This window comes from Engraulis encrasicolus, chromosome 7 (assembly GCF_034702125.1).
Source record: "Engraulis encrasicolus isolate BLACKSEA-1 chromosome 7, IST_EnEncr_1.0, whole genome shotgun sequence".
Lineage (NCBI taxonomy): Eukaryota > Metazoa > Chordata > Actinopteri > Clupeiformes > Engraulidae > Engraulis > Engraulis encrasicolus.
In genome coordinates, this window is record NC_085863.1 from 39,603,209 (window position 1) to 39,629,336 (window position 26,128).

General features: G+C 44.3%; 1 protein-coding gene across 9 annotated transcripts in view; it reads right to left on the bottom strand.

The window, feature by feature from the left end:
- Positions 1-26,128, bottom strand: part of phldb1a (pleckstrin homology-like domain, family B, member 1a) — a 74,982-nt gene that overhangs the window by 45,019 nt on the left and 3,835 nt on the right. For 7 of the 9 annotated variants that reach the window (XM_063203503.1, XM_063203504.1, XM_063203508.1 and 4 more), the window contains exons 2-4: positions 12,127-12,228; positions 5,624-5,747; positions 3,461-3,631 (exon numbers count right to left, since the gene is read on the bottom strand). In XM_063203503.1, the coding sequence (XP_063059573.1) occupies positions 3,461-3,631; positions 5,624-5,747; positions 12,127-12,228 (397 nt within the window). Of the gene's footprint in view, positions 1-3,460; positions 3,632-5,623; positions 5,748-12,126; positions 12,229-16,839; positions 20,690-25,227; positions 25,788-26,128 lie in introns of those variants that run through there. The other 2 variants (XM_063203507.1, XM_063203505.1) reach the window with 2 other exon arrangements.

Below are 26,128 nucleotides of genomic sequence, written 5' to 3' on the forward strand. Positions count from 1 at the left end.
CGCAGAGCACACAACGTCAGACTAACCATGAAACAAGCATGGCAAAAGACATCATCGAACATCTTCCACTGTCAGAACGTAAACACAACATGGACTTTTCCAATTCCTTGCTTGTCCATTCCATTTACCATTAGAATGACACACTGGTCGCTGTCGTGAGAGATCCTGTTACTCACTGTGCCTTATGACACAGAAGGAAAGCAAGGTGACAACACAGCTCCCTGAGTTCCCCTCAGACGGCGAGGTGATGTCATGGGTTTTTAGGAAATTGGGTAACCAAGCCGTGCTGAGTTCAGGAAAAGTGTATTCACCATAAGGCTACACTTCCTAACTTGGAGCTATGCATGTAGTCCATGGTAAACCAAACTTGTGAATTTACTATGTTGATCATGTACAGTATCTGGTGTGTTTCACTTGGCTAAGAAAATTGAGTAGCTTTGTAGAAGGCTCACACTGACAGCACATTGTGACAAGTGTCATAATGACAGCACATATAAAGCATTCATTAACTACTACAAGCCCTAATGATTATCATATCAAACATTATTATTCTGATAATATCAATCTCAAATCTACATTCTGCACAGTGCAGTAGCCTACATGTAAGAAAGCATGATGGATATCAAAACAAAGATTATGGTTGGCGCAAAAAAAAAACTCAGCAGTTCCATCTGTCCAACAAATGGCCAGAAGAGAAACCATATTAGCAATAACTAAATATAAAACAATAACATCACACTGCATGTAGTCTCAAAAGTATCCTTGTGGTTAATAAAGCAACAAGAAAATATGCATTTAACTTACATCAACTTTAACAGCGGTCAGACATCAGCGCGTCATGGTAAACGTATCCAAACTGCTACTCCAAAACGCTTTCTTTTCCCTCTGGCTTCTGCGCGACACAGAGGGCAACAACAACGCTCGCTTTGCGTGTGCCACCGATCAATTCCTTTGTGATGATAATTTCATCCACTTTTCTTCCTTCCACCCAGGCAGCGCATTGACTGTCTAGGCTACTGGCACACAATAGAGCGCAGATGTCCACCTGGCTAATTGTTATACGGCGTCTTAAAAGGAGCGCTCACCCAGAAAGCAAATTGAACAATATATCTACAACGATTTGTTTAAAATATCAGCACAATAGTTTTCCAGAGACAGCAAATGTCCAATAGTATGGTGAACTCCGATCTTTGGGGTTTCTTCGTCAATTGCCAAAAGGCACGAAAAGCGACTTAGGATTGTATCGATTCAAACATTGCCTCAACTGCACGCCGGACAGCTGTCCCTGCACCGGCTGTTTCCACCAGGAGAAATTCTACGAGCTATGGGATGGGGGGCGGGGCAGGAGCAAGTGGCATTGTGGGACTCTTAATGAATAGTTTTCTCTCATCATCTCTTGAAGCATTCAGCATAGGCCTATAACATATTTGGGAAGCAAGATATAATATGGATAGACTATTTGCCTTGCCTGACCGTATAATTTCATAGAAGTTATCAGGCCTATTTTTATTTTTATTTTTTTTTTAACAAATAATCAACTCTACTATCCACTATTAATACATAACCTATTACCCAGTCTTTTTTGTGTGACAAAAGCAAAGCTACCTCATACAGTATTAAGAAGATAGAAGACATCTCATCACTTTCACAGAAAGTAGATCAAAACACAGTTGTGCTATACTGACTTCAAAATTATCTCAAGAGTGAAACCTAACCCTCAGCTATGCGTATGCCTTGCATTGTTACACAGCCACTAAACCAGTGGTCTTTCTAGACTGGAGACCCTTAAAATAGCCACAGAGACTAGAAACCAAGGGCAAGTTCTTCCCCTTAGGGAAGTTCAAACAAATGTGCCGTGTTATCATGGCAACACAGTTGGACTTCACCTCCTGGCATTTCGCTCGAAGTCTAATAAAATGTCAGGCCAGCAAAAGTAGGAATGCCTGCACAATAGACGTAGGCTATGAAAGCACAACTTGGATCTGTGATGCTGATATGAGAAATTGAATCCATAATAGGGCTTCAAGGGATGACAGTTTATATTAGACTCCTATTTCTTAAAAGCAGTGGTGAGGAGTTTCGAGTCATCAACACTAACAGCTTGGCATTTGGAAATGAAGAAAAGCTTGCTGGCATGGTAGCTCACTTTTTTTCTCTGCCATATGGTTGGCAAAGTTTCACCGTTCAAGCTTCTTTCAACGCAGGGCATTGCAGGGTAAACTGATATGCAATGCCAAAAACTGCTCTGCACTTGGGAGACTTGATGACATCCTCTGTAAACCGCAGAAGCGGCATAGTTCATTGCTTAGGAAGGCTACTTGCAACAACAGATGTCCTCACCTGCCAATCTTATGAGGATGTCCCAGCATGAAAATCAATCTGATGATAAAGAAAGCAGCTACTGGATTGCAAAAGCCTATATTTCAAAAGATGTCTGGTAGATACATATGGTATCTTTTTTCTGTATCTGATTTTATTGACCACGTCTGCATTTGTTAGGACAAGTGGTTTCCGTCTACAAAATTTGGAGTGAGGAATCTGCACACTTAAAATCCTTTTTTCATTCCATGGCATGATTACATTTCGACCATTGTCTTCATGATGCCTCAATCCAAACTTACAGTCAACCGTTGTCCTGCTTCTTTTCCTGGGATGTGCACAATCTTCACCATCAAGCATCAACAATGTTTACAGATCAACATGAAGGATTGCGATTCCAGCCTGTTCTTCATTTGATTTTCTGCTTTGGTTCCATCAATAATCTGGCCTGACAGGCAGGCCTGTTCTGTGATCCATGACAGACTCTGTCTTCCACCATATAAACTGAGACATCAAATCGCATCAATGTCTTTGTGAAGTCAAAGGTAAAAAAAAACCCTAAGGAACAGGTGTGTAAACGGATTGCTTACCGAAGAATCTAGAGACAAAACTTGGCCTACACATCAAAAGGTGTAATCAAAATATGGGACTATACTTTTTGCATGTGGTTCAACAGGGGGTTTTGTCGGCACTAACTTCATTTGATCATCTTTAGAAGTTCTTTGCTGAAATATTTTAAAAAGAGGCTTGAAGTCACTTTCAGTGTTGACAAGCCAAAATCATCCCCCAAACTCTTGGAGCTTTTGAAACCGAGCTCCAGTAACACTTTATTTGAATGGGTCTACAGTACATAATGGTATCATGTAAGCAATGACATGACACAGGAAAATGAATGACCCATTATTCGTTGTTGACAGTTATGACTGCTGTCATAACGCATCATTCGTTTTTTCGGGCTGTCATGACACCCAAGCAATGTCAACTTGACATTCCAAAAACCGAATGACACATCATGACAACAGTCATAAACATCAATATTGTGTCATTAATGTTCCTGATCTGTCATTCCTATCCTGGCTACATGACACTCTTATGTAGACCCTTTCAAATGAAGTGCTACCACTTCTCTGATGCCACATACCTTGTGACAGCTTGGTGGGCTTGTTGACGCGAAGGCCGTCCATGGAGCACATGTTCCCACAGGGGAAGAGGGTGATGCTCCCGCTGCTGTTTTCGATGTAGCAATGCTGGGCAGTGACTCCGGGACCCTGGATATTAATGTCCGTGTTCCCATGTCCAAGCGTGGTTTTTCCTGTGCCACAAAAACAAATAACATATTTCACATTACTGTACACTCTTAGATCCAACAAGAACTTGCAAAGAAGTTCCTTATGCACAGGAAAAAAGAGGTCTTAATTCAACACTTAGAGAGTCGATTTAACATGTTCTTGATCTCATTTGATCCCAGAGTACTCTCTAAGTGTTGAATATTTTTATGTGGAAATGTGGGAAAGGAACAGGTTTTGTTTTGTTCATCATGACAAAGGAGCACAACAACAAAGTTCCAAAGCTCTGGTAGACTTTCTTTTTTCCTTTCCTTCAGGCCCATGTGTCGACCATCTCTTTCCCATCCTGTGACATTTTTACACACTCATGGCCTGGGATGAGAGTGTTGGAGAGTCTGGCGTCCTCAGACAGACAGATGGGAATAAAGGAGTCATAACTCAAGCCTTTTGTGAATAGTTGGGCACTACACTGGTGGGTGGGTCAGACTAGTTTTACACATACACACCAGCATGCACATACCCACACATAGAAGCATAGACTGAGTATGAGAAGGAAAGAGACAGAAAGTGTCTGAAAGAGAAAGAGGACTGTGTGTCTCTGAGACAGAGAGAGAGAGAGAGAGAGAGAGAGAGAGAGAGAGAGAGAGAGAGAGAGAGAGAGAGAGAGAGAGAGAGAGAGAGAGAGAGAGAGAGAGAGAGAGAGAATACCGACACATATTGAGGTTAGGGTCAGGGTCAGGTCAGATGCCTTCACACAAAGAACAGTCTTTTAATTCTCCTCTCCCTTTGACTGGCGCTCTGCAAACATATGTTTGTTGGTAAACAGTTTCATGGATCTGAAACCTGAAACGATGTTGCCTTTAGACTACACTAAGTACATGAGCTTGGTAAGTATGCCTACAGTAATAAGCATATGACAAATACACATGAAACTGACGGCATATTCCATAAAGAATCTTTCATAAACACTCATAATTAGGTGCATTCTTTTTTAATGGCTAATTATCATAAAAAATGATGCTAGGATATGAGAATATAAGCACGGCAGGATATGGGTTATAACATTGTCAGCAAGATTATTTATTCAGCTGTGGCTTAAAAACAAACACATGCTGTATTGTGCAAAGCCATCAATAAAACAGTGTGGCAACAGTTACTGCCCTTTGCAACATAAAACTGGAATTGAAATAAAATTTGTTTACCATCTAGTCAATCACCAAACATACTGGCAGCCAGCTGTTTAAAACCCTTTCACTGTCTTATAAAGGAACTCAACACACTCAACACAGAACCCGAAAACAGTGAATACGATCACAAAAGCCTGGCCTGCTGAACTACATATTGACAGTAATACGGGCCTATTTATGGCAGCATAGCTCCTCTCTGGGGCTTCGCACAGTGATGGAATGAGGGAAGCACTTCCTCTGAGACCCCATCCGTGAGAGAGAGAGAGAGAGAGAGAGAGAGAGAGAGAGAGAGAGAGAGAGAGAGAGAGAGAGAGAGAGATCTTTGTGCTATTCCACAGCAAGGAGGAAGAGAGAGATCTTTGTATGGGGCCACAGCTAAGGAGGAGGAGTGGGGGTTGAAAAAAGGCCCTCTATTTGTCATTCTTTGTGTGATGAGTTACCGCTAGGGCATAGGCGTACCAGTACAGGTAGTCACTTTCATTAACCTGCATCAGTCCCTTCCCCATCCCTTCCCCAGGAGCCGCATCCATTTCATCTACTGCTTGGCCTTGCGCCCACAAAGACATACATAAATGGATGATGCTACTGTATCTCCATGGATACGGGCCAGATGCTGATTCAATAACAAACTGCAGTGTACCGGTACACACTGCGCTACAATCACAAGTGCACCTCTCTCCACATTCTTCACAGAAGGACACGGCACAAAGGTTATCAGTAGATACAGTAAGGAGCGATGTCATTGGATCCATTTAGAATCACCAAAATAATGTCATTAAACCGCACAAATCGTTATAAGGTCAATGATTATGATGAACCATGCAAGCTCACCTTCTTGTAGAGGTAGCAGTGTGATGGCGGTGCTCAGACGACCACTTCCCAGGCTCACCAGATGGGGGCGCTCTGCTTGGACCTTCAGGGTTTTGCCGGTCTCTATAAGGTCCAAGGGGGTCCCCTAAACACCACAACAGAAACAGAAACAACAGAAGAGAAAGGAAATGGCAGTGATTCTGATTTCAGAATGAAAAGATGACCGAAATAGAAGGCAGACAGGCCTAGAATTCTTTCTGGGTACGCTACTATGCTTCTTGTCCATGCTTCTTGTAGACAGGATCTATGACACAATGACAATGTCACTGGAAACTGTACCTGTGTTAGAAGCTCCCAGACCCACTCTTCATCATTCATAGTAGGCCTATTTCCGGTCGTGATGATATGCTATCTTATCATGCTCTTCAAAATAGGTTTGCTCTTAGCAGCTAACTGCCCATACTGCCGACAACTAAACAAGATTACAGCAGAGCAGCCAGGACTGAAAGGTAAGGCCGGAGTGGTCTAAGAGGCTCAATGGATTTAGCCTTTATCAGCCACCGCACTAGAAAGCCAAAAAGGCTAAAAGGATTTGACAGAGCAAGGGATAACACCCGCTGACTGTGCCAGGGGAACGGAATAAGGTCAAAGTGGACCAAAGTCACTAGCCACTTAGCGCAATCACCCGAACACATGAAAGCTTGTCTATTGGTGCTGCTCAGCTTCAAAGTCATGGCTATCTCCTCGTCTAGACACATCATGTATTGTCAAGCTGTTACATTACCGTTCTGTTAAGTGGTTGTTGATATTATCAGAATTGTCATTATGACATGCTAGTATTTGTAACATGAACAAAGCCGTGCCATGTCACAAGTTGTTAAATTCAGGGAAACTTTTTAACAGAGGAGAATTGCCACTAGGTAGGCTAGTCAACAGCAATTCAACCCAGTGACCCAGTGAACCCTAGACAAGTGATTTTCAAACTGTGGGCCGGGGCCCACTGGTGGGCCCTGAGGGTGTTCCAAGTGGGCCTTGAAATCATTTTCTAAAAATCAAAATAATATTTCTGAGTGTGTTGCTTGTTGACTAAATATTTTAGTTTTATTCTTTATTGGGCCAGAGGTGGGCCCCGAACATTTGTGAAAATTTCAAGTGGGCCCCAAGCAGAGGTGGAACGTAACTAAGTATTTTTACTTCGTTTCTGTACTTAAGTAGTTTTTTTCTGGAATTTGTACTTACTTGAGTAAAAATAAAAATGCAGACTTTTACTTTTACTCAATTTCATTTGTTGACAATTACTTGTACTTTCTACTCCTTACATTCCAGGAAAGAAGACTTTGTTAGTTACATTTATCCTAGGTTTTCCTGTTGTGTTTCGTGGATATTTGAGTGGCCTCAGCTGCGGGCAGGGAGGCGGGATCAAGCCCCTCTTCCAAACTGACAACCAGACAGAAAAGATACTTTAAAAAGCATTAACAGGACTCCATAGTTATGTTCAAATAGAACCGAAAACCGTTGCGGAAACGTTTTCCTATTGGATGAAGTAGGCAGACATGGCAGCCTGATCTCCGAAAATTCCGTGCTCCTAGACACGGATGTTAAGGACACAAAATCCGTGTCCAGGAGCACGGAATTTTGGCAAAATTCCGTGCTCCTGGACACGGATTTTGTGCCCTTAACATCCGTGTCTAGGAGCACGGAATTTTCGGAGATCAGGCTGGACACGGAATTGTTTTCCGTGATGGGCACAAGGAACTGCTTTCTATATTTCCACCGCACTGTGTTAATTCTATCATTAGAAAATACATACCAAATGCTAATCCTAAGCAAAATATGCTATAGCAATTGAAGTTGTACCCTGACCAAAACATTCCCTAACCTTAACCTGTCATTAAATACATATTTTTGAGAAATACCTTTTCCAGTTGGTTGATAGGCTATTAAATTCATATAATGAATGAAAGAATACTAGCTGTGCCCAGACCAAAACAATCCCTAACCCTAACCTGTCAGTAAGAAATGTTTTTTTGGAGAAAAAATATTTGACTGAGGTCAAAGACTGTGGAAACATACAGCTGTGGGAGTATAGAGAGAGCACTTCTGTGTGTCCATCACAGAAAACAATTCTGTGTCCAGGAGCACGAAAAACAATTCCGTGTCCAGGAGCACGGAATTTTGGCAAAATCCGTGCTCCTGGACACGGATTTCGTGTCCTTAACATCCGTGTCCAGGAGCACAGAATTTTTGGAGATCATGTTGCACATGGAGAAAGACGGCCATTGCGCGAGTAGGCCTACTTGTACTTTTGTACTCAAAAAGTACATTTGAAGAGTTCAGATGCAAAACCCCCTAAGTGCCTTTTCAGAAAATAATCTTAATTAATTTGTATTTAATACAAAGCGATCAAAATTGCACATTTTTTATTTTATTTATGCAATATAACTATTTATATGTATTATCAACTACATGAATGTAAACCAAACCAACAACAGTGTTCTCTAAAAATATAGTAGTGCAGGTCTTCAGAAATGGAGTTAGGGGGTTTTGCATCTGAACTCTTCATTTGAAAGTTTGTACTTAGGACTTCTACTTAAGTACATTTTTGGTGCACAACTTTTACTTTAACTTGAGTAATTTTTTCGCAGGGTACTTCTACTTTTACTTAAAGTGTTTATGAAACGAAAACAAAATAAAGGAATTTGACCATTTCCAGGACAGATTCTGAAAGTTCTAAGCCTTGTGAATAAAATGGGATATTTTCTGGGTGATATTTTGTCCTAAAAGTCATGTTAAAACGTTCCCAAAAAGTGGTATGTTCGTTTTTTTTGGTGACATGCAAATTTTATGCAAATGATATGCGTGACATAAAAGGGGGGAGTTCACCTCATTCCACCTTGTTCAGATCAATGGCGGCTAGTACCAAACCAAAGAGCAGTGTCAAGCAGTGTGTTGCTGGAGGGCCGAACGGTGCCAGCTGCAAAAATGGCTACTTGACAGAAGGAATATCTTTGCACAAGTTCCCTTCTGTGAAGAATGATGGAACTGTGGCCAACTGTGGAGAAGGCTAAAACAAGGGCTCTGTGGATCCAATTCGTACGCAGGCACCGGTGTGGCAGCTTTTGTGATATGCACCGGATTCTCATCCGCCCTGTAGGCTATCTGCTTGTAGGATAGACTGAGTAAAGTTAAGTATAGGGTACAGTTGGGCTAAATCAAATATGCCTGTGTAACAACAAGACTCTGATCTAATTCCAAAGTGTAGGCATAACATAAATGACAGCCCCAAAACATTTGCTGACCATATCGAAGATTGTGTAATCTCTGTTTATGTTGACATTCGCTTCCTGCCATACATTTGTCCCACATCGCTTGCCATAGCCTCGTACAAGCAGATGTACATGTGGATGAGAATTCCGGTGCATATCACAAAAGCTGCCACACCGGCGTGGTTTTGAAGCAAGCTCATGGTCACTGTTGTGCTCGGCACATTTCCACCCCTCGTGCTTCACCACAAATGTGGAGATCGTGGGCATGGTTGGACTGAAGAGAATGCTATTGTCTCAAGTAGTTCCAACAATTGACATCGCCTGCGTGCAGACTGAAACTGCCCCTGTAACTGCTCGTGCACTGCTTTGCTTTAGGCTACGTTTTACCTTGTCCATCTGCTTTGTATGTTGATTTCAGGAAAGGGTAATGCACATTACATGCCAAACCGATGCAAATGCTCTCAGGATATGCACTTTTTGTTGATTGCCATTCAACTGGTCAATAAATTGGTTTTGGGATATCCGCGCTTCAGCCTCCGTGGTGCTCTCGGTCGAGGACAGCCAACTCACAGACTGGGCTACTGCTTAGCGAATAAACGGAGATGCATATAGCGTAGGCCTACTTTTTTTCTCTCTTCTTCTTTTTTAGGATTTCGGGGCTGCTCCAACAGCCTATTACCTCCGTTTTTTCTCTAGTTGATAATATTTTTGCATGTTCATGCATTTCAATGACACTATATCGCGCAATTGAATCAAAATGCCCCCCATTTGTCAACAAATACACACGCCATGTCATCTTTGGGTCATGGCAAAGCGCCCTTAGCAAACCGTAACCATAAAGAAAACAAACTGTCAGGCTAGGTCAACAATCGTCACTTCGTCTGTCAGACATGTCACTTTCTGCAGATGTATCAGTGCCTCTGAAATAGATTTGTGCTGCTGTTTTTTTTTCTCATGAGGTTGGATGTGTGGTTTTTCGACACGCTGATGTTTGTATCAGAATTTTGGTTCCTTTATAAGATGTGGGTCCATCAAATGTGTGTTGTTTTCTCAGATCGCCATACTAGCAAACCAGGGACTCTCCTCTTTGATGTCACAGCCCAGCTCATTAGTCACACCAAATTTAACAGAATTCACACTTTGAGTTGCCATTTTCACAAGTTCCTCCAGGATGATTGGGTTCAAAGTCTCATCGATGCTATCAGAAAAAACAAGGCTTTAATGGGAATGACCGTTTGTTTTCGTTTCATAAACACTTTAAGTACACAACTTCAGTACTTCTTCCACCTCTGGCCCAAAGTTGGAAAAGTTTGGGAACCCCTGCCCTAGACGAACCATAGACATGGGGTCCTCTTGAATTCATTTTGCTGAAGTTTTTGGGGGGCTCTAAAAAGGGTATATTGGGGCCCTTGGCAATTGCCTATTCTGCCTATTGGTAAAACCCAGCTCTGAGAAAGATGCAAGCTGGTCTACCGTAATTTCCATGTTGTCCCACTATAGTCTTACACACAAGAGATTTTCCACAGCAACTTGAGACACGTCTTCATCTCTCCATGTTCATTCAGTCCCCAGTACCGCCATGGTGTCTACCCCTAAATGTCATTTCCATTCAAAGCCGCTGAAGTGTTGCTTTTCTATGTTTTCCCATCTACCTCAATCACAGTGCCTAGAATTGGAAATAGATATCTTAATATGTGTTTTACTGGTTTTCACTTCATTCATCAAGTTTTTCCACTTTCCATTTTGCATGGTCTGGTGTCTGCATGCATCCCAAACTTTGTCGGCATCCCTTTGTGATGCTTTTCCATGCTTTCCATCTTTCAATCTTCCTTACAGTTAGTATTTCCTGTCCCAACAGGCAAAGCATGCATACTAACCTATTCACTCCACAAGCTCCATCATCCTTTTTTTGTAAATGCTTATACAGTATGCCTAACAAACCACGGTTGGAAAGTGTTCACTTTTTCACTACAAAAGGAAAGCACCTGCCTGAACGCATTAATAATGGCTTTTGTGTGACTACTAGTATGTGTGGATGTGTGAGTGCTTTGTGTGCTAAGTGAAGCGTGTGTGTATGTGAGCTGTGGATGTATGTGCTTTGTGTGCTGAGCTAAGTTCCCCTCTTGTGCTGTGTGTGCCTTGCAGAGAGGCGGGCGAGCGGTATAGTGCTTAGGGGCATTTTTTCAGAGAAAAAGACTCTGCTCTCTCAGCACACATTGATAGTGATCAGCATTTTCCACCACAAAATTATTATGTGCACGAAATCCTTTTCATGAAAAAAGTGCTTCAGAAATGGGAACGCTTTCATACAAATTTGCTCTCTAACAGTTTTTCCCCCCACAGCTAGCTGACTATCTAGAGATCTACCACAGCCTTGGCCTTCCAAAGACCCTCTGGGAGTGGTGGTGAAATTGATAACATCGTCTGAGGTTAACTTGCTGGGGTTTCATGATGTGAAATGGACAGGCAGACAAATGGTTGAGCTGTCTCTATCACCTGTTCAATACGCTACATTGTATTTTTTTTTTACAATAGTGTATTTTCCTGAAAAGAAAAATGTCACACCAGTCACACACTTTGTCACACAGTAGGCTACACAATCAACATTGTATTGTTCCTGAGGTTCCCAATGTAATTATCCTCGATTTTACCACTTTACCATTTTGTATTCTCATTCCTTTCTCACGACGAAGATGGATGAAGTAAGTCGCAATGGAGATAAAATCAAAACAAAGTTAGGCCTACAATATGTATCTGTCAGTGTTAAAATGTGAATGTTCACACAAAACAGACAACTGGGATTGTTCACCTCCTTCTACCCTCACTGCAAAAAAGCAGTAGTTGTTGCAGTAGTTCAGTAACTACAATAGTCATATTGAGTGAACTCATTACCCAATTAAGTGATATGAGTTAATGTACATCAATTTCCACCTTAAAAATAAGGAAAGGTTGTGGACAAATGCTCTTCAAAGTCATTGAAAATACATTGGGCTGCATTTACACCAATGCATATAGACACACTATACATTGACTCAACACACTTCAGTCAAAGCGACAAGATGATTTGACAGAGTTTAGTTGAGTCAACCATTTTTTTTTTTACAGTGGCCTGTGACAGATTAATGATTTTGCTATTTTATATGTCCAAAGAGCTCAGTTGCTTGCAACTGGGCTTCAGTTGCTTCCTAAACTCCTTGGATAACATGATCTGGATGAATGAATGTGACTCTTCTTCCCAGACGTCTTGTTGTGTCTTACCTGCAGCACCTGGTGCGTCTGTCTGGGATGCGCTGGAACATTCCTGTTCAGGCTGTCCATGTCCTGATGGTTGTCAGTCACCTCATCAATCATATGTGGGTCCTGCGAAAAACAAAACACAAACATCCGTCAGGAAGGTGAGTACACTACACTACACTACACGCGCAGGAAACACATAAACATTAGGGAAGGAAGTCTGTCATTTATGTGGGAAAAAAAGTACACACGCTCCTGGTGGAGTCAAGCACACACACACACACACACACACACACACACACACACACACACACACACACACACACACACACACACACACACACACACACACACACACACACACACACACACACACACACACACACACACACACACACACACACACACACACACACTGACACACTTCAAAGGCAAACTTCAAAGGAATGTGTGGGAGTAATCACAATGGCGTCCTAAAATACCTGGCAAAGTTCTACCTGAGCCATAAAAGACAGTGGGTGGGTGAGGCGTGAGTGAGACACACTAAGCACATTCAGTGAAACCCTAACAGACATCTGAGATTCATGAACAATGGAGTGATATGACACACCAGCCTGATAGCAACCCATGTCCCAGTGTCTGAGTCTGACTTCTCTTCCCTATCTCGCTAGCTCTCCCCTTCTCTTCTTACACCCCCCCCCCATCCTCTCTCTCTCTCTCTCTGAGAAAGACACACACACACACACGCACACACACACACACACACACACACACACACACACACACACACACACACACACACACGCGCACACGCACACGCACACGCATGTACACAGAGGCACACGTTAGGCATGAGTCATTAAGAGATACCCGAGAGGCGTGCAGATGTGGCTGATTATGTACACTAGACTCGCAACATGGCTCCCAACAACAAAAGGTGCCTGGGCAGGAAAAAGGAGAGCTTGGCCTCCGGACATAACACCTATGTAGACACACACAGCAGTGGATGAATCACGGCCCCATACAGTCAGGAAAGCCCCCGTCCACCCCCTCTACTCTACTCTACGCTGCCCTACCCTGCCCAAACGCAACCAAACCCTCTGTTTCATTACACAACCACAATCACAATCCATAAGAGTACAACTCTTAGTTATCCAAGGTCGTGGGGCTTTTTTATAAATCAAACTTCCCTCCCATTATTTCATGCCTTTCTTTCCATCCCTCTCCATCTTCATTCTAGATCTCTCCTTCTCTCTGTCCGTCTCTCTGTCCGTCTCTCTGTCCGTCTCTCTCTCTCTCTCTCTCTCTCTCTCTCTCTCTCTCTCTCTCTCTCTCTCTCTCTCTCTCTCTCTCTCTCATGCACGCACACACACATACACGTATACACACACATACATGTATACACACGCATACACACACATGTTGGTCAGGGTCAAAGTGGAGGAAAGTACCATTCTGTGTAGCATCTCGCTCAGGGAATCTTGGAGCAGCTTTACTTGCAGAGGCATGTTTGTTAGTGTTAGTTTAGTTTGTTAGTGTGTGTGTGTGTGTGTGTGTGTGTGTGTGTGTGTGTGTGTGTGTGTGTGTGTGTGTGTGTGTGTGTGTGTGTGTGTGTGTGTGTGTGTGTGTGTGTGTGTGTGTGTGTGTGTGTGTGGAGATGAGATGAGAAATCACACACGTGCAGTGATTTAAATCAAAGCCAGCAGGCAGGTAATTGGAAACAGATCAAAATGTCTGTGTAGCGTATGATCACTGCTAGTTTGTACACAACAAAGCCAGACATGTCAAAATAAACCATCGTGAATGAACGTGACAGCACTGACCACAAAATGTCAGCCCCCATACCACGGACAAGGAACAACCCTAACTATTTATGGTGAATTTATGCCACGTCAGTTGGATAAGGTTTCATGATTTTTACAGCTGTAAAAAAAAATGTCCAGTATAATGGACCATTTATGACAATACATGGATGATATTACCTTCTCTACCTTCAGAAGTCAAAATCCTAATAGGAAAACTCAACAGGTTAAAGGGTAACTTCAGTCGATTTCAACATGCAGTTGTAATGCTCACACTACCCTGGACTAGTCAGTACCTGAGAATTTTAATATCCTGAAGATATCCTGGTCATTGTAATAGGGGCAGGTGTTTGTTTACATTTAAAAAAAACATCTTGATGTATTCCCAAACATCCAAAAGGTTATGCAACATCAGCAGACAACAAGCAAACAGCAATTCCTTAGGAGGAAATATTTGGAGTAGGTCTATGTTAAGAATTTTTAAAATGTAAACAAAAGCTGCCCCCATTAGAAAAGCTCAGATCTCGGAAAGGGCTGAGTCGAAAAATGCAGAATCACCGGGTACTGACAAGTCAGGGTAGCGTGAGCAATACAACAGTATATTGAAATTGGCAGAAGTGGTCCTTTAAGTGTAAGCGGTGCTGAGGTTTCAGACGAATGGCATGTCCCATCACATGTGGAATGTCCAGGCAGCGTTGCCCATGAGAGCAGGTGGAGGTTGATTACATGAATATTAATATAGTATAGGCTGCATACCAGAGGCAGATCAAGCCATACGTGTACAAGCCCTACTTAGCCAAGGTCCTGGGCTTTTTATACATCACACCTCTCTCCCATTCTGTCATGCTTTTCTTTCTTTCCCCCTCTCTTCTCTTTTTCTCTGTGTGTCATTCTCTCTCTCTCTCTCTCTCTCTCTCTCTCTCTCTCTCTCTCTCTCTCTCTCTCTCTCTCTCTCTCTCTCTCTCTCTCTCATTGATGACTTCATCGCAGCAAGGGCAGCTGGGTAGTGCCACATGGTTCACAACCTGACAATTACGGCCACTGTTTGGGCGTCCGAGGGAACAGAGTGGCCCTGTGTGGCCAGAAGCGGAGGCCAGGGAGGATGTTCTCACTCAGCATAGGCCCAGCAGGACACGACACACTGACACACACCACATAGGAGAAGAGAAGAGAAGAGAAGAGAAGAGAAGAGAAGAGAAGAGAAGAGAAGAGAAGAGAAGAGAAGAGAAGAGAAGAGAAGAGAAGAGACGAGACGAGACGAGACGAGACGAGACGAGACGAGACGAGACGAGACGAGACGAGACGAGACGAGATGAGACGAGACTGACCATGATGGCCAAAATATTACACTTATACACTGTGAGCCATCTTATTCAAACCCTTGCAGAACACGTGAACAACTCAGTATGGACACACAGATGGCTAGCACATATAAAACACACACACACACATACTGTATACACGCACACACGCACACACGTACACACATACACACACACGCACGCACGCACACACACACACACACATACACACACACACACATACACACATACACACATACACACATACACACAAGAAGCCATAACAAGCAAACAGTCAAGGGCACATCCAAAAACAGCTAGACCTGAGCTACGTTGTGTATATCTCAGGGGTTATCTAAGCCAGACATCCATGCTGGTAATCTGGCAGACGAACGCAGCAGGGAGAAGGGGAAAAAATAGAAAGAACACAGTGGTGTGGAATGTCTCTGTCTACCTAACCTACACACCCACCACCACTAACACACACCCACACAAACAGAGAGAAAGAGAGACTCTCACACACACACAATCACAACCACACATCACATCAGGGCTGCTTTGCAGTGTACACACCCTTGACAGAGAGAGAGAGAGAGAGAGAGAGAGAGAGAGAGAGAGAGAGAGAGAGAGAGAGAGAGAGAGAGAGAGAGAGAGAGAGAGAGAGAGAGAGAGAGAGAGAGAGAGAGAGAGAGAGAGAGAGGTTCCATTCCAGTGCAGGAAAAGTGGAGGGCAAGGCTTTAAAGAAACATGTCATTAAGCCCCACAATTATGCCCCGGCTCCTGCCACCAAGAGCAGAAAATAGACGCGGGCCTTGCCACAGCAGCCTGGAGACTAACTGGAGGGAGTTCCGTTCGCTCGCCTGCCGGCCGGGGCAAAATGATACCCATTGGATTCACACACAAGCGCAAAGCAAACCCTCAAGTCCGGGGGAGAGAACCGCACGGGGAGGCAAAATATAGTAGCAGCTGAGAGAGAGGACATAGCTGAGGCTTGAACTCAGGCAGAGGCATGGGGACAGGGACACTACGTTCAGGCACATACTAGGGCCCTGAAGTATTGTATAAGGATATTGCAATGGTTTTGAGAGCTCACATGCAACAGTTTTGAATTCTGAAGGTTAAATCAGCTGACAAGGATACTATGCACTGGCATAGACTAATAGGCTCTTAAGTTTAAATACATTCAATGGTTCTGAGGGTTCACACATGCCTTCTCTGTATTGGTTTTGGATTCTGAAAACTGTGTCCTCTGCTGTTGCATATCAATTGTGTTGTATCAGCTCAGAGGGAACTCAGAGGTTCAGGTAGGCTACTGTATAGATATTCAGTTGGTTATGAAAGTTCCCATGTGGCGTCAGCCTAAGGCTTTTGGATACTGAAAAAAGCTGATAGTAAGAGAGACTGGAATTAGAGAAAGATAACGAAACAGCCAGGGTGGACACACACACAACTGTTCCATTCTGTTTGTCCCGCCATGACTGAGCACTATTACGACCAAGTGACAGCCATGCATGCAGGCCAACCTGTCAGTCAAAACAACGCCTTCCTGGCATACAGCGAGCCATTGAGCAAGTACAGTACACAGAGTGTGTTTAGTTCACAATAAGTTTGACTGAGAAAAAGCAGTCACTTACCATAGCTTGTCTTTAAAGCCCCTTCAGGCTGTGCCTTTTTTGGCGGCAGCTAAAATCTGTTTGTTTCCCTCATGGCCATGTGGACAGTAAACACCCCGGGAGGTTTGTTTGCCATGGCTGCCTACTGCACGTTCCTCTCCCTCTGCTCTGCCTCGCCGGGCATTCATCAGTACCACACGTGCAGAGTTACACTCGCAACACAGAGGGAGGGAGAGGGAGAGAGAGAGAGAGAGAGAGTGCAAGAGAGAGTCTCCGGAGAAGAGTGTACTGTCAGGAGGGGTGCCCACAAAAATAGGTTTGGGTGCGTGTGTGTGTGTGTGTGTGTGTGTGTGTGTGTGTGTGTGTGTGTGTGTGTGTGTGTGTGTGTGTGTGTCTGTCAGAGGGGTTACTGTGGGGCGCCATCTTCAGGTTTCTCTTTTCAAAGCCTCTATAGGCCGCTCGCCTGGTCACAGGGGCTAAAATTAGGAGAAGTAAAAAAATAAAATAAAACAAACATCTGCAGTGGATATTTCCTGTGCCAACCTGCAGGTTGTTTCATAAAGGGTGCCAGGCCGGTGTGAGCAGGGCTGAACTGGGGTCAAAGACAAGGCACCGGAATTTTTGCATAGCCCCCTCTAAACCACAGTATGCTGCGGTACAAAGGCAAAGTGCAGTAACTACATATAAGTGAAAGTGAAAGCCCATTGGGAAACTCCAACTCCCATTGTCATTGTGACACAGCACTCCACAGCACACAAGTGAACACTGCACACCGCACACAACGAAATTGCATTTATGCCTCACCCGTGCAAGGGGGCAGCCCTCAGTGGCGCCCCATGGGGAGCAGTGCGGTGGGACGGTACCATGCTCAGGGTACCTCAGTCATGGAGGAGGATGGGGGAGAGCACTGGTTGATTACTCCCCCCACCAACCTGGCGGGTCGGGAGTCGAACCATATTTAGTCAAAGTTGAATTTAGGCTGAGGTCTTCATAAAAAATCTTGCACCTTGTGACAAAGTTTTATGATTCGAAAGTGTGCGATGTCAAATTTTCAATAACTACAACTTCCAACTTAATACCAATGCTTTGAAGGCCTTTTCCTTAGTTTCAATGTCAACGTTGTTACTGCAGTTTGCCTTTGTATGGAAGTCTGGGCCGGTCTGAACATTAAAAAAAACAATTGTATGAACACGTGAGGACAATAGACCCACTGGGAAACGTTCTGTTTGCCAGATTACCAATCCAGGCCTGAGTGTGAGAACTCAAGCAGTCCCCTTGTGCTCTATGTGTTTGACTGGTGAGAATCGCCTGATACAATCACATGATGTGAATTTGTATGCTGAACAAAGGGAATTGACACATTCTCAGAAGAAAGGGATAAGGCTTAATAACAGGCCTTGAGAGTGGGAACATTGTATCATTATGAGCCAACTGAATGGAAGGAGAGTGCTGGTAAATAGAAATTATAGAGCTGACACAACAAAGCACACTATTTACGTGTGGCTATTTTAAAAAGCTCTCCGGATGAGAAGTTGTTCAGAACAAATCGTTCTTTAATGAAAAACAGGCAGGAGGATGAGGCTGTGTGGAGACCACATGGTATTGGATATGATGGATCTGCCTCCAAGAATTTGAAAAGAAAAGAGAGGGATGATCATTGCTAGCATTTTTTCCATGGTTTATGCCAGCAGAGGGGAATGCAGACATCTGAGAATCTAAACAAGCATGCAAAGCTAAATACAAACAAAGATGCCGGAACCAAGCAGTTCAGTTGACCAGATGGAGAGTTGTGGAGGGTCCTCAAGTGAGGCCTAGAGAGCAGGGGCGTTTCCTGTGAGCGGACCCTGGGAAAAAGCACTCTCCTGGGGGAGGGACTCACAACACACACACACACACATACAGATGTCCTTCCTCCCACGAAAACTGGAAAGACCTTGTCTCATCTGTCTTTATATCTCCAGTCCAAGAAATCTCCTAGTGATGACGAGCTCAAGCAAAACAATCTCTGTACTCTGATGTGAATCCAACATCTCTTTTCTGTGTCATTACCTCACTGCAATACATCTATGATGATTCTAATTGAAACAGGTCATGTTATTCAAACTTTTGATGTAAGGTACTAGACTTCTTCTCTCAGCTTGAAGATGTTCTGCTCCTATTTCCAAGAACCATCCTCTGTTCTGCTTAATGTGGCAACACGTGGGTGGGGCGGTTTGTTACCTCCGCCAAGGAGGTTATGTTTTCGGTCACCATGGTTTGTCTGTTTGTCTGTCTGTCTGTCTGCTTGTTTGTCAGCAGGATAAATCAAAAACTTAGGAACGGATTTGGATGAAACTTTTTGGAGTCGATGGAAATGACCAAAGGTACAAGTGATTATATTTTGGCGGTGATACAGATCACGAACCAGAACCAGGAATATTTAAGATTCTTCACCATTGCTATCCTAGAAATCTAGATGTCCCTAGTGACCGCAAATTGAATTGCGGGACAGGTCAAAGTTTGACATTCCAGTTTCTAACTCCACAAAAAGAAGGCAGAAAGACTTTAAATTAAAAAAATCTCAGGGACAAACTCAAAGAAGAAGTCTAGTTGCTTACATCGAAACTTTTAAGACCTAAGTAATTACCACTGTCTCAGAGTGTTCGTCAGTGACTCCTCAATGTCCTAGTATACTGTGTGTTGACGTTGACAATTTTTCTGTGGAAAATGTACTAAGTCGCTTCAGGACAGCAAGAGCAGACCAGCCTACCACGTGGACAGAGCTATCACACAACAGCAGCAGCAGCAGCAGGAGCAAGCAGACTAGTCAGGTTTACTGTAACGGCAAGTGGAAAAGTGGTCAATGCAGTCCACCAATAATCACCTAAGAATGTCAAGAGTGCAACGCTTGGCTCCCAGCACGTGGAATCAAAACCACAGTGGGACTGGGGCTAATCATTGGTCCCTACCCAAACCATACAAGTGGCTTAGCAGCACGAGCAGCATGGAACAGGGAAGCCGACAGCGGAAGGGACCAATGGGTCAGTTGTCCTGGGCCCAGAGTGGGGTGTGTGTGGTGCAGAATTGGATCTCCATTACATTTTATGTGTGTAGTTCAGATGACTTTGTCCCGGGCCCGGCCAAATCGGTCAGCGGCCCTGGCAGAGAGTATTGAAGTCTACCCCCTCACCGCCCCACCTCCCAATTCCGAAATTTCCAAGCGTATCTCTCTCCATGCAGACTTTCTCTTAGATGAGCATACATGCTGAGCAAGAGCAATGGAAGGGGATGGAAGCGAGGTGGGTTGGGGGTGGGAGGTGGGAGGTGGGAGGTGAGCGGCGTGGAAAGGGATGGGGATGGGAGGAGGGGAGATGGGGGTGGGAGAGGAGGTGGGGCTGGTGGTGAGCGGTGTCCTGGGGAGATTACGACTTTCCACATGGACCCTTTTGTCTGCCTTGCCTTCAGCCCACGGCCCTCCACTGCTCTAAGCCAACGCACTGCTGCTCCTGGGGAGCCAGCTGAGCAGAGCAAGTGAGTGAGTCAGTTTTTCTTCTCTCTTTTTTTCTGGCACCAAAGCCCATGTTTTGACTTCCTCCCTGTTGCTATTTCTCTCTATTTCCTGTACTCTAAACTCTCACTTAACAATCACCCTTTCATATACTTTGAAGACATAAAGACGCAGATTTAAATGAAAAAGTGACAAACACAAACTTTTCAGAAAAAAAAAACCATAGTGCCTACATTACACGTGTTCAGACAGGCTCCCTCATTCACACACGACACACAAACTTGGCAATGAAACAGCCCAGATAATGAGATAACCTTTACTAAACCTGAGCCTGAGATTCCTTTGTGCACCTGCACCTGCTTCTGAGACGCGCGCGCGCACACACACACACACACACACACAAACACGCGCACACGCACACGCACACGCACACGCACACGCACACGGGCTGACAGGGGCTGTGTCGAAGGAATACAGTGGTCACATTCATCGCCTTGTCTCCTCGGCTGGCTTCTGACAGACACATTCATACGGGCTAGAGAGAGAGAGAGGGAGAGAGAGAGAGCAGGCCCGGCCCGCAGCATTCGTCAATCCACATCTCCTCATCATTACAACATCAGCCAAGAAGGCTGAAGACGTCGTCTAAAAATAAGAGAAACGGTGATGTCTGTCTTTAGACCACTCCCTACATCACACAGGCACGGACATGGACACACACCATGTCCAAAATATTCAGTCATGTACCATGTAGTTCAGTGTTTCCCAACCTTTTTTGTCTCGCGTACCCCCTAAACCTCTTAGTTGCGCCATGAGTACCCCCCAATTCATGTTCTATATCGCTTTCTCATTCCTGATGTGACTGCTCCATACATTTGTTATAATGATAACATATTTCCAAGTACCCCCTGCAGTGTGCTCGCATACCCCTAGTGGTACACGTACCCCTGGTTGGGAAACACTGATGTAGTTCACTGGAAAGAGAATGAATTGAACAAGTGTACAGGTCTGATTCCGTAACACATGCGCACACATGCACGCACGCACACACAGCAAGACATCATCAAAAGTCTAAAAATAACAGAAACGTTAATGTCTGCCGGGTAGGCTGGGCAAGAACAACCCTTGATCCATGACGCTTGGAATTTTTGGAAGCAAGGGCTGTTTGGAGTACTGCTTCTAATTAATCTGGAAGACTGGATATTTCTTGATATACGACTGCAGAAGGATCAAACAGCTGTGCAGATCCAGGATCCAGGATCCAGGACTTTTTCAGGTCAGCTAGCGGGCATTACTGAGGGGAGTGAAGGTAGTACACCAGTATTAGTATATTTCTACTACAGCACAGTATATGGTAGGTAAAGTATTTCCAGTGATGAAGTGGTAAACCGTATGATTCATCAAAGTAATAAATTGAATTTTCAGATTTCACAACTCTTCTCAGGTTGTGGTTTGATGTTTTTCATCCAGAAAAGCATCCAATTAAAAATCGGTCCTGAATAAAAGACACTTAACAAATCGACATTACCAGGAGTGTTTCGAACTTAAAACACTTAAAAACATTTTGAAACACAACAACTTATGTAAGATGTGTGAGAGAAATGTAATTTGAACTTCAAGTACAAGTGCACCAGAAGAATGCAGCGCTTCAGCAAATCACTGCCTTTGGTCTCGATGGCCTCACCACAGAATAGCAGACTAGAACAAAATCCACGACCAAGAAAGGAAAAAAAAAGAGAGAACGAAAAAAAAAGAAGTGTGGAGCTGGAGCCAGTGTCACCAAAGCCGTTCTTGGCCCATTCACCTGTCTCTCTCTGGGCGTTAACCTCTTTTTTTATTCTGGCCCCATTCTTATCCTCCCCCTGTGTTCTCTCCCTCTCGTCCCCCCCCTCGCCCTGCCTGCAACGTGAGCCCCAGGGCAGGTGCACTTGTGGACTGGTGCACTCAGAGGTGGCCAAAGTAAAAGTAGAAATAACTGTGTGGTGTAAGTACAACACTGGCACATGATATTACATTGTGGTCACGCCAGTTATTCTATTGCACCTAATGAGGTGGTTAGTAGTTGTTGTTACTACTGAAAAGAACTTAAAACCTAGCCTGATAAACCAGACTAAATGTGGATGTCTAATTTAGTCTGGCCTCGATGCATAATACATCCGAAGATTGTTGATGAGAACAACGTTCCCTCAAAACCCTGCCCACTTTGATTCAAAACACATCTTTGCGTTGTAATTGGTTTGCCAGATTCATGGCATTCTGGCTTCATTGAATCATTATGCGAGGCCAGACCCACCCGTAGACAAAACATTTTGCCGTCCAGTGGGTGGCGCTGGTTCACCAGGCTACTTAAAACCCCCAAAAGAAAGCCCCAAATGTGATCCAACCAGCACAGAATCAGGTGCTATGTCACTACAGGTAACTATAGACCAGTTACTCTGTGAATTTAGTTTTTCAATTTTTACTTTGGCCATCTCTGGCTGTAGGCTACTACAGCATGTGGAGGTGCTTCAACACCGAAATACAGAGTTGATTCGGGTCCTAGACACAAACAAACCACTAGACCAGCTTGAGGAGATGACCATGAGGCATTCAGTTCATTTTTGAAAACCCACATGTGAAAACACATGCATGCCATCTCGCCATCTATCTCTCTCCCTCTCCCCCTCTCTCTTTCTCTGTTCTGTCCCTACTCGCTTGCTGTCACACACAAATGAACACAAACACACAACCTCCTACTCACACATCATGCAAATGCAAACACACAACACATGCATGCAGTTGCCCACACACTCACACACAAACAATCCACGCGATCACGACCTTACAAAACAATTATTCATTCTGCCGCACAAAAGCTAATCCACATTAAGCAAAGATTTTTATGCAGCTCATAAGAAGCCTGATCCCCTGCACATGAAAGCATCCATTCACAAAGCCCACTGTGTGTGTGTGTGTGTTGTGTGTTGTGTGTGTGTGTGTGTGTGTGTGTGTGTGTGTGTGTGTGTGTGTGTGTGTGTGTGTGTGTGTGTGTGTGTGTGTGTGTGTGTGTGTGTGTTTTCGATACACAATCGACCCACACTTTTCTAGTGAGTGTGTGTGTGTGTGTGTGTGTGTGTGTCCATTCACAAAGCCCACTGTGTGTGTGTGTGTGTATGTGTGTGTGTGTGTGTGCGTGTGCGTGTGTGTGTGTGTGTGTGTGTGTGTGTGTGTGTGTGTGTGTTTTCGATACACAATCGACCCACACTTTTCTAGTGTGTGTGTGTGTGTGTGTGTGTGTGTGTGTGTGTGTGTGTGTGTGTGTGTGTGTGTGTGTGTTTGATACACAATCGACCCACACTTTTCTGTGGCTGCTGTTACGTCTGCATGTTGTGTTTTCTCCAAAATCCCCCTCAGTTTCTGGTTTTGGGACCAAAATCATTACTCTTACGTAAATCTTGTTCCCTTGTAAAAAGAGCTTAGCAAACCCACCAGGCCAACTTCACCGACTTACTGTGGTGCAACTTTTGCTTGTTGATTGTCAACATGTGTATCACTTCAGACCCATGTCCCACTCAGCGACAAATGCAACAGGCTACATATGCATGCCACACTAGGCTCAGCCATGATAACAAAGTCAGTCTGTGTTACTTTTACTCATGGTCGTCATGTATGGTGACACATTGTTGCCCAGAGTAGACAATTCACACAGATATTCTTTTGCGCAAATGAAATAATACTATCAATGTTGTCACTACACAACCTCTCTCTCTCTGTCTCTCTCTCGGGGACCTATAGATAAGTGTGTCAGTGACGCCATGCAACTGATGAGACTAACTGCACGTCATTAATTGGCAGGATGTGGAGACTTGTGTGTGCAACTAACTGTAGCTATGAGACCCCCTGACACGCACGCACACACGCACACGCACACGCACACGCACACAGATCTGCAGTGCTGTCTCCAGAGGGACAATAAGTCTTTTGTGGAGGCTGAGGTCAGGACATACTTCCCAGGCTGCACTCTGCTCTGCTCTACTCATAGCCCCACTGGTCCAGCCTAGTCCAGTATGAACACCCCCAATACACAACACACACACACACACACACACGCACACGCACACACACACGTGCTAACAGGCAGGCATGCACACACTCATGTACACCCACACACACATGTACTGTACATATGTACACACACACACACATGTACACATACACACACACACACACACACACTTATACACACACGCACATGCAAGCACACACACACACACACACACACACACACACACACACACACACACACACACACACACACACACACACACACACACACACACACACACACACGCACGCACGCACGCACGCACACACACACAGTGAGAAAAATGTGTGTCAATCCTCTAGATGTGACATTTCTCAGCTGACAGGAGCCAGTTCAAGTTCAGTGCACAGATTAATATCTAAACCCGGTAACACTGTGGTCATAAAGGAGAACAAACAAGCTAAAATACTGGTACCGACTTCACGAAGAGGGTGTTTTTTTTTCATTTTCCAAAAGCTGGATGGAGACTTAAAATGCACTGTTTTTCCCATGCAGGAAGCCCATCAAATGGTTGGACGCCTTAAATATTGTGTAAACAACAAGGACCATTTGGTCTCTGCTATGTCACACACACACACACACACACACACACACACACACACACACACACACACACACACACACACACACACACACACACACACACACACACACACACACACACACACACACACACACACACACACACACACACACACACACACACACACACACACACACACACACACACAGACTTTGACTGAAAGACAGACGGACAAACAGAAAGACAGACGCACATACCAACAGTCCAAAAGACAGCTAAAGGACACGGGGAGACAAAATGGAAAATCCCAACACAGACCTGTCCAAGTGTCAATCCTCAGTCATGGATACTACAGATGTGAGGTGTTCCAATCTCAGATTCTCATACTGCTCATGCTTTGGAGTTGGAGATGATCAATCCAGAGAATACAGTATATACTGCCTATCAGGTGGAATCCAATGGAGAGAGAGAGAGAGAGAGTTGCCCTAAAGTGAAGCAGTGCTGTCTCCAAGCACACATGAACAGTACTTGACAGCACTGATGAGGACAACTAACTGTGCTTTGCTTGATGGGACACAGTCCTCTTTTTTTTCTTTCTCTCCGCCCACTCTCTCTCTCACACACACACACACACACTTGCTCTCCCTCCTTTCTCTTCTCTCTCTCTCTCTCTCTCTCTCTTTTCTTTCTTTTCCAAGTATGTACAGCCTCCTTCCTCTTTTAGCAGTCGTAACCACTGACTATTTCGCCACGTTCTCTTTCCCTTCTCCCTCTCTCTCTCTCTTTCTGGCTGCCCTGACCCCCTCAGCTTTTCCAGTCTCTCTCTCTCTCTCTATCTCTCTCTCTCACACACTGACACACATGCACAGTCGCTCATGCACAAACACACACACACACACACGCACGCACACACACACACACACACACACACACACACACACGCACACACACACGCACACACACACACACACACACACACACACACACACACACACACACACACACACACACACACACACACACACAAGAAATAGCGAGTGAGAAAGAAAGAGAGGGAAATTCTCTCACAAATATTTCACACACACACACACACACAGACACACACACCAGTCACAAGGCAGTCTTTTATGCTGTGACTAAAGAGGTCTCCACTTGTTCAGGCTCTGGAAGAGAACACCCAGGCCAGCCCACAGCCCGAGAGAGAGAGAGAGAGAGAGAG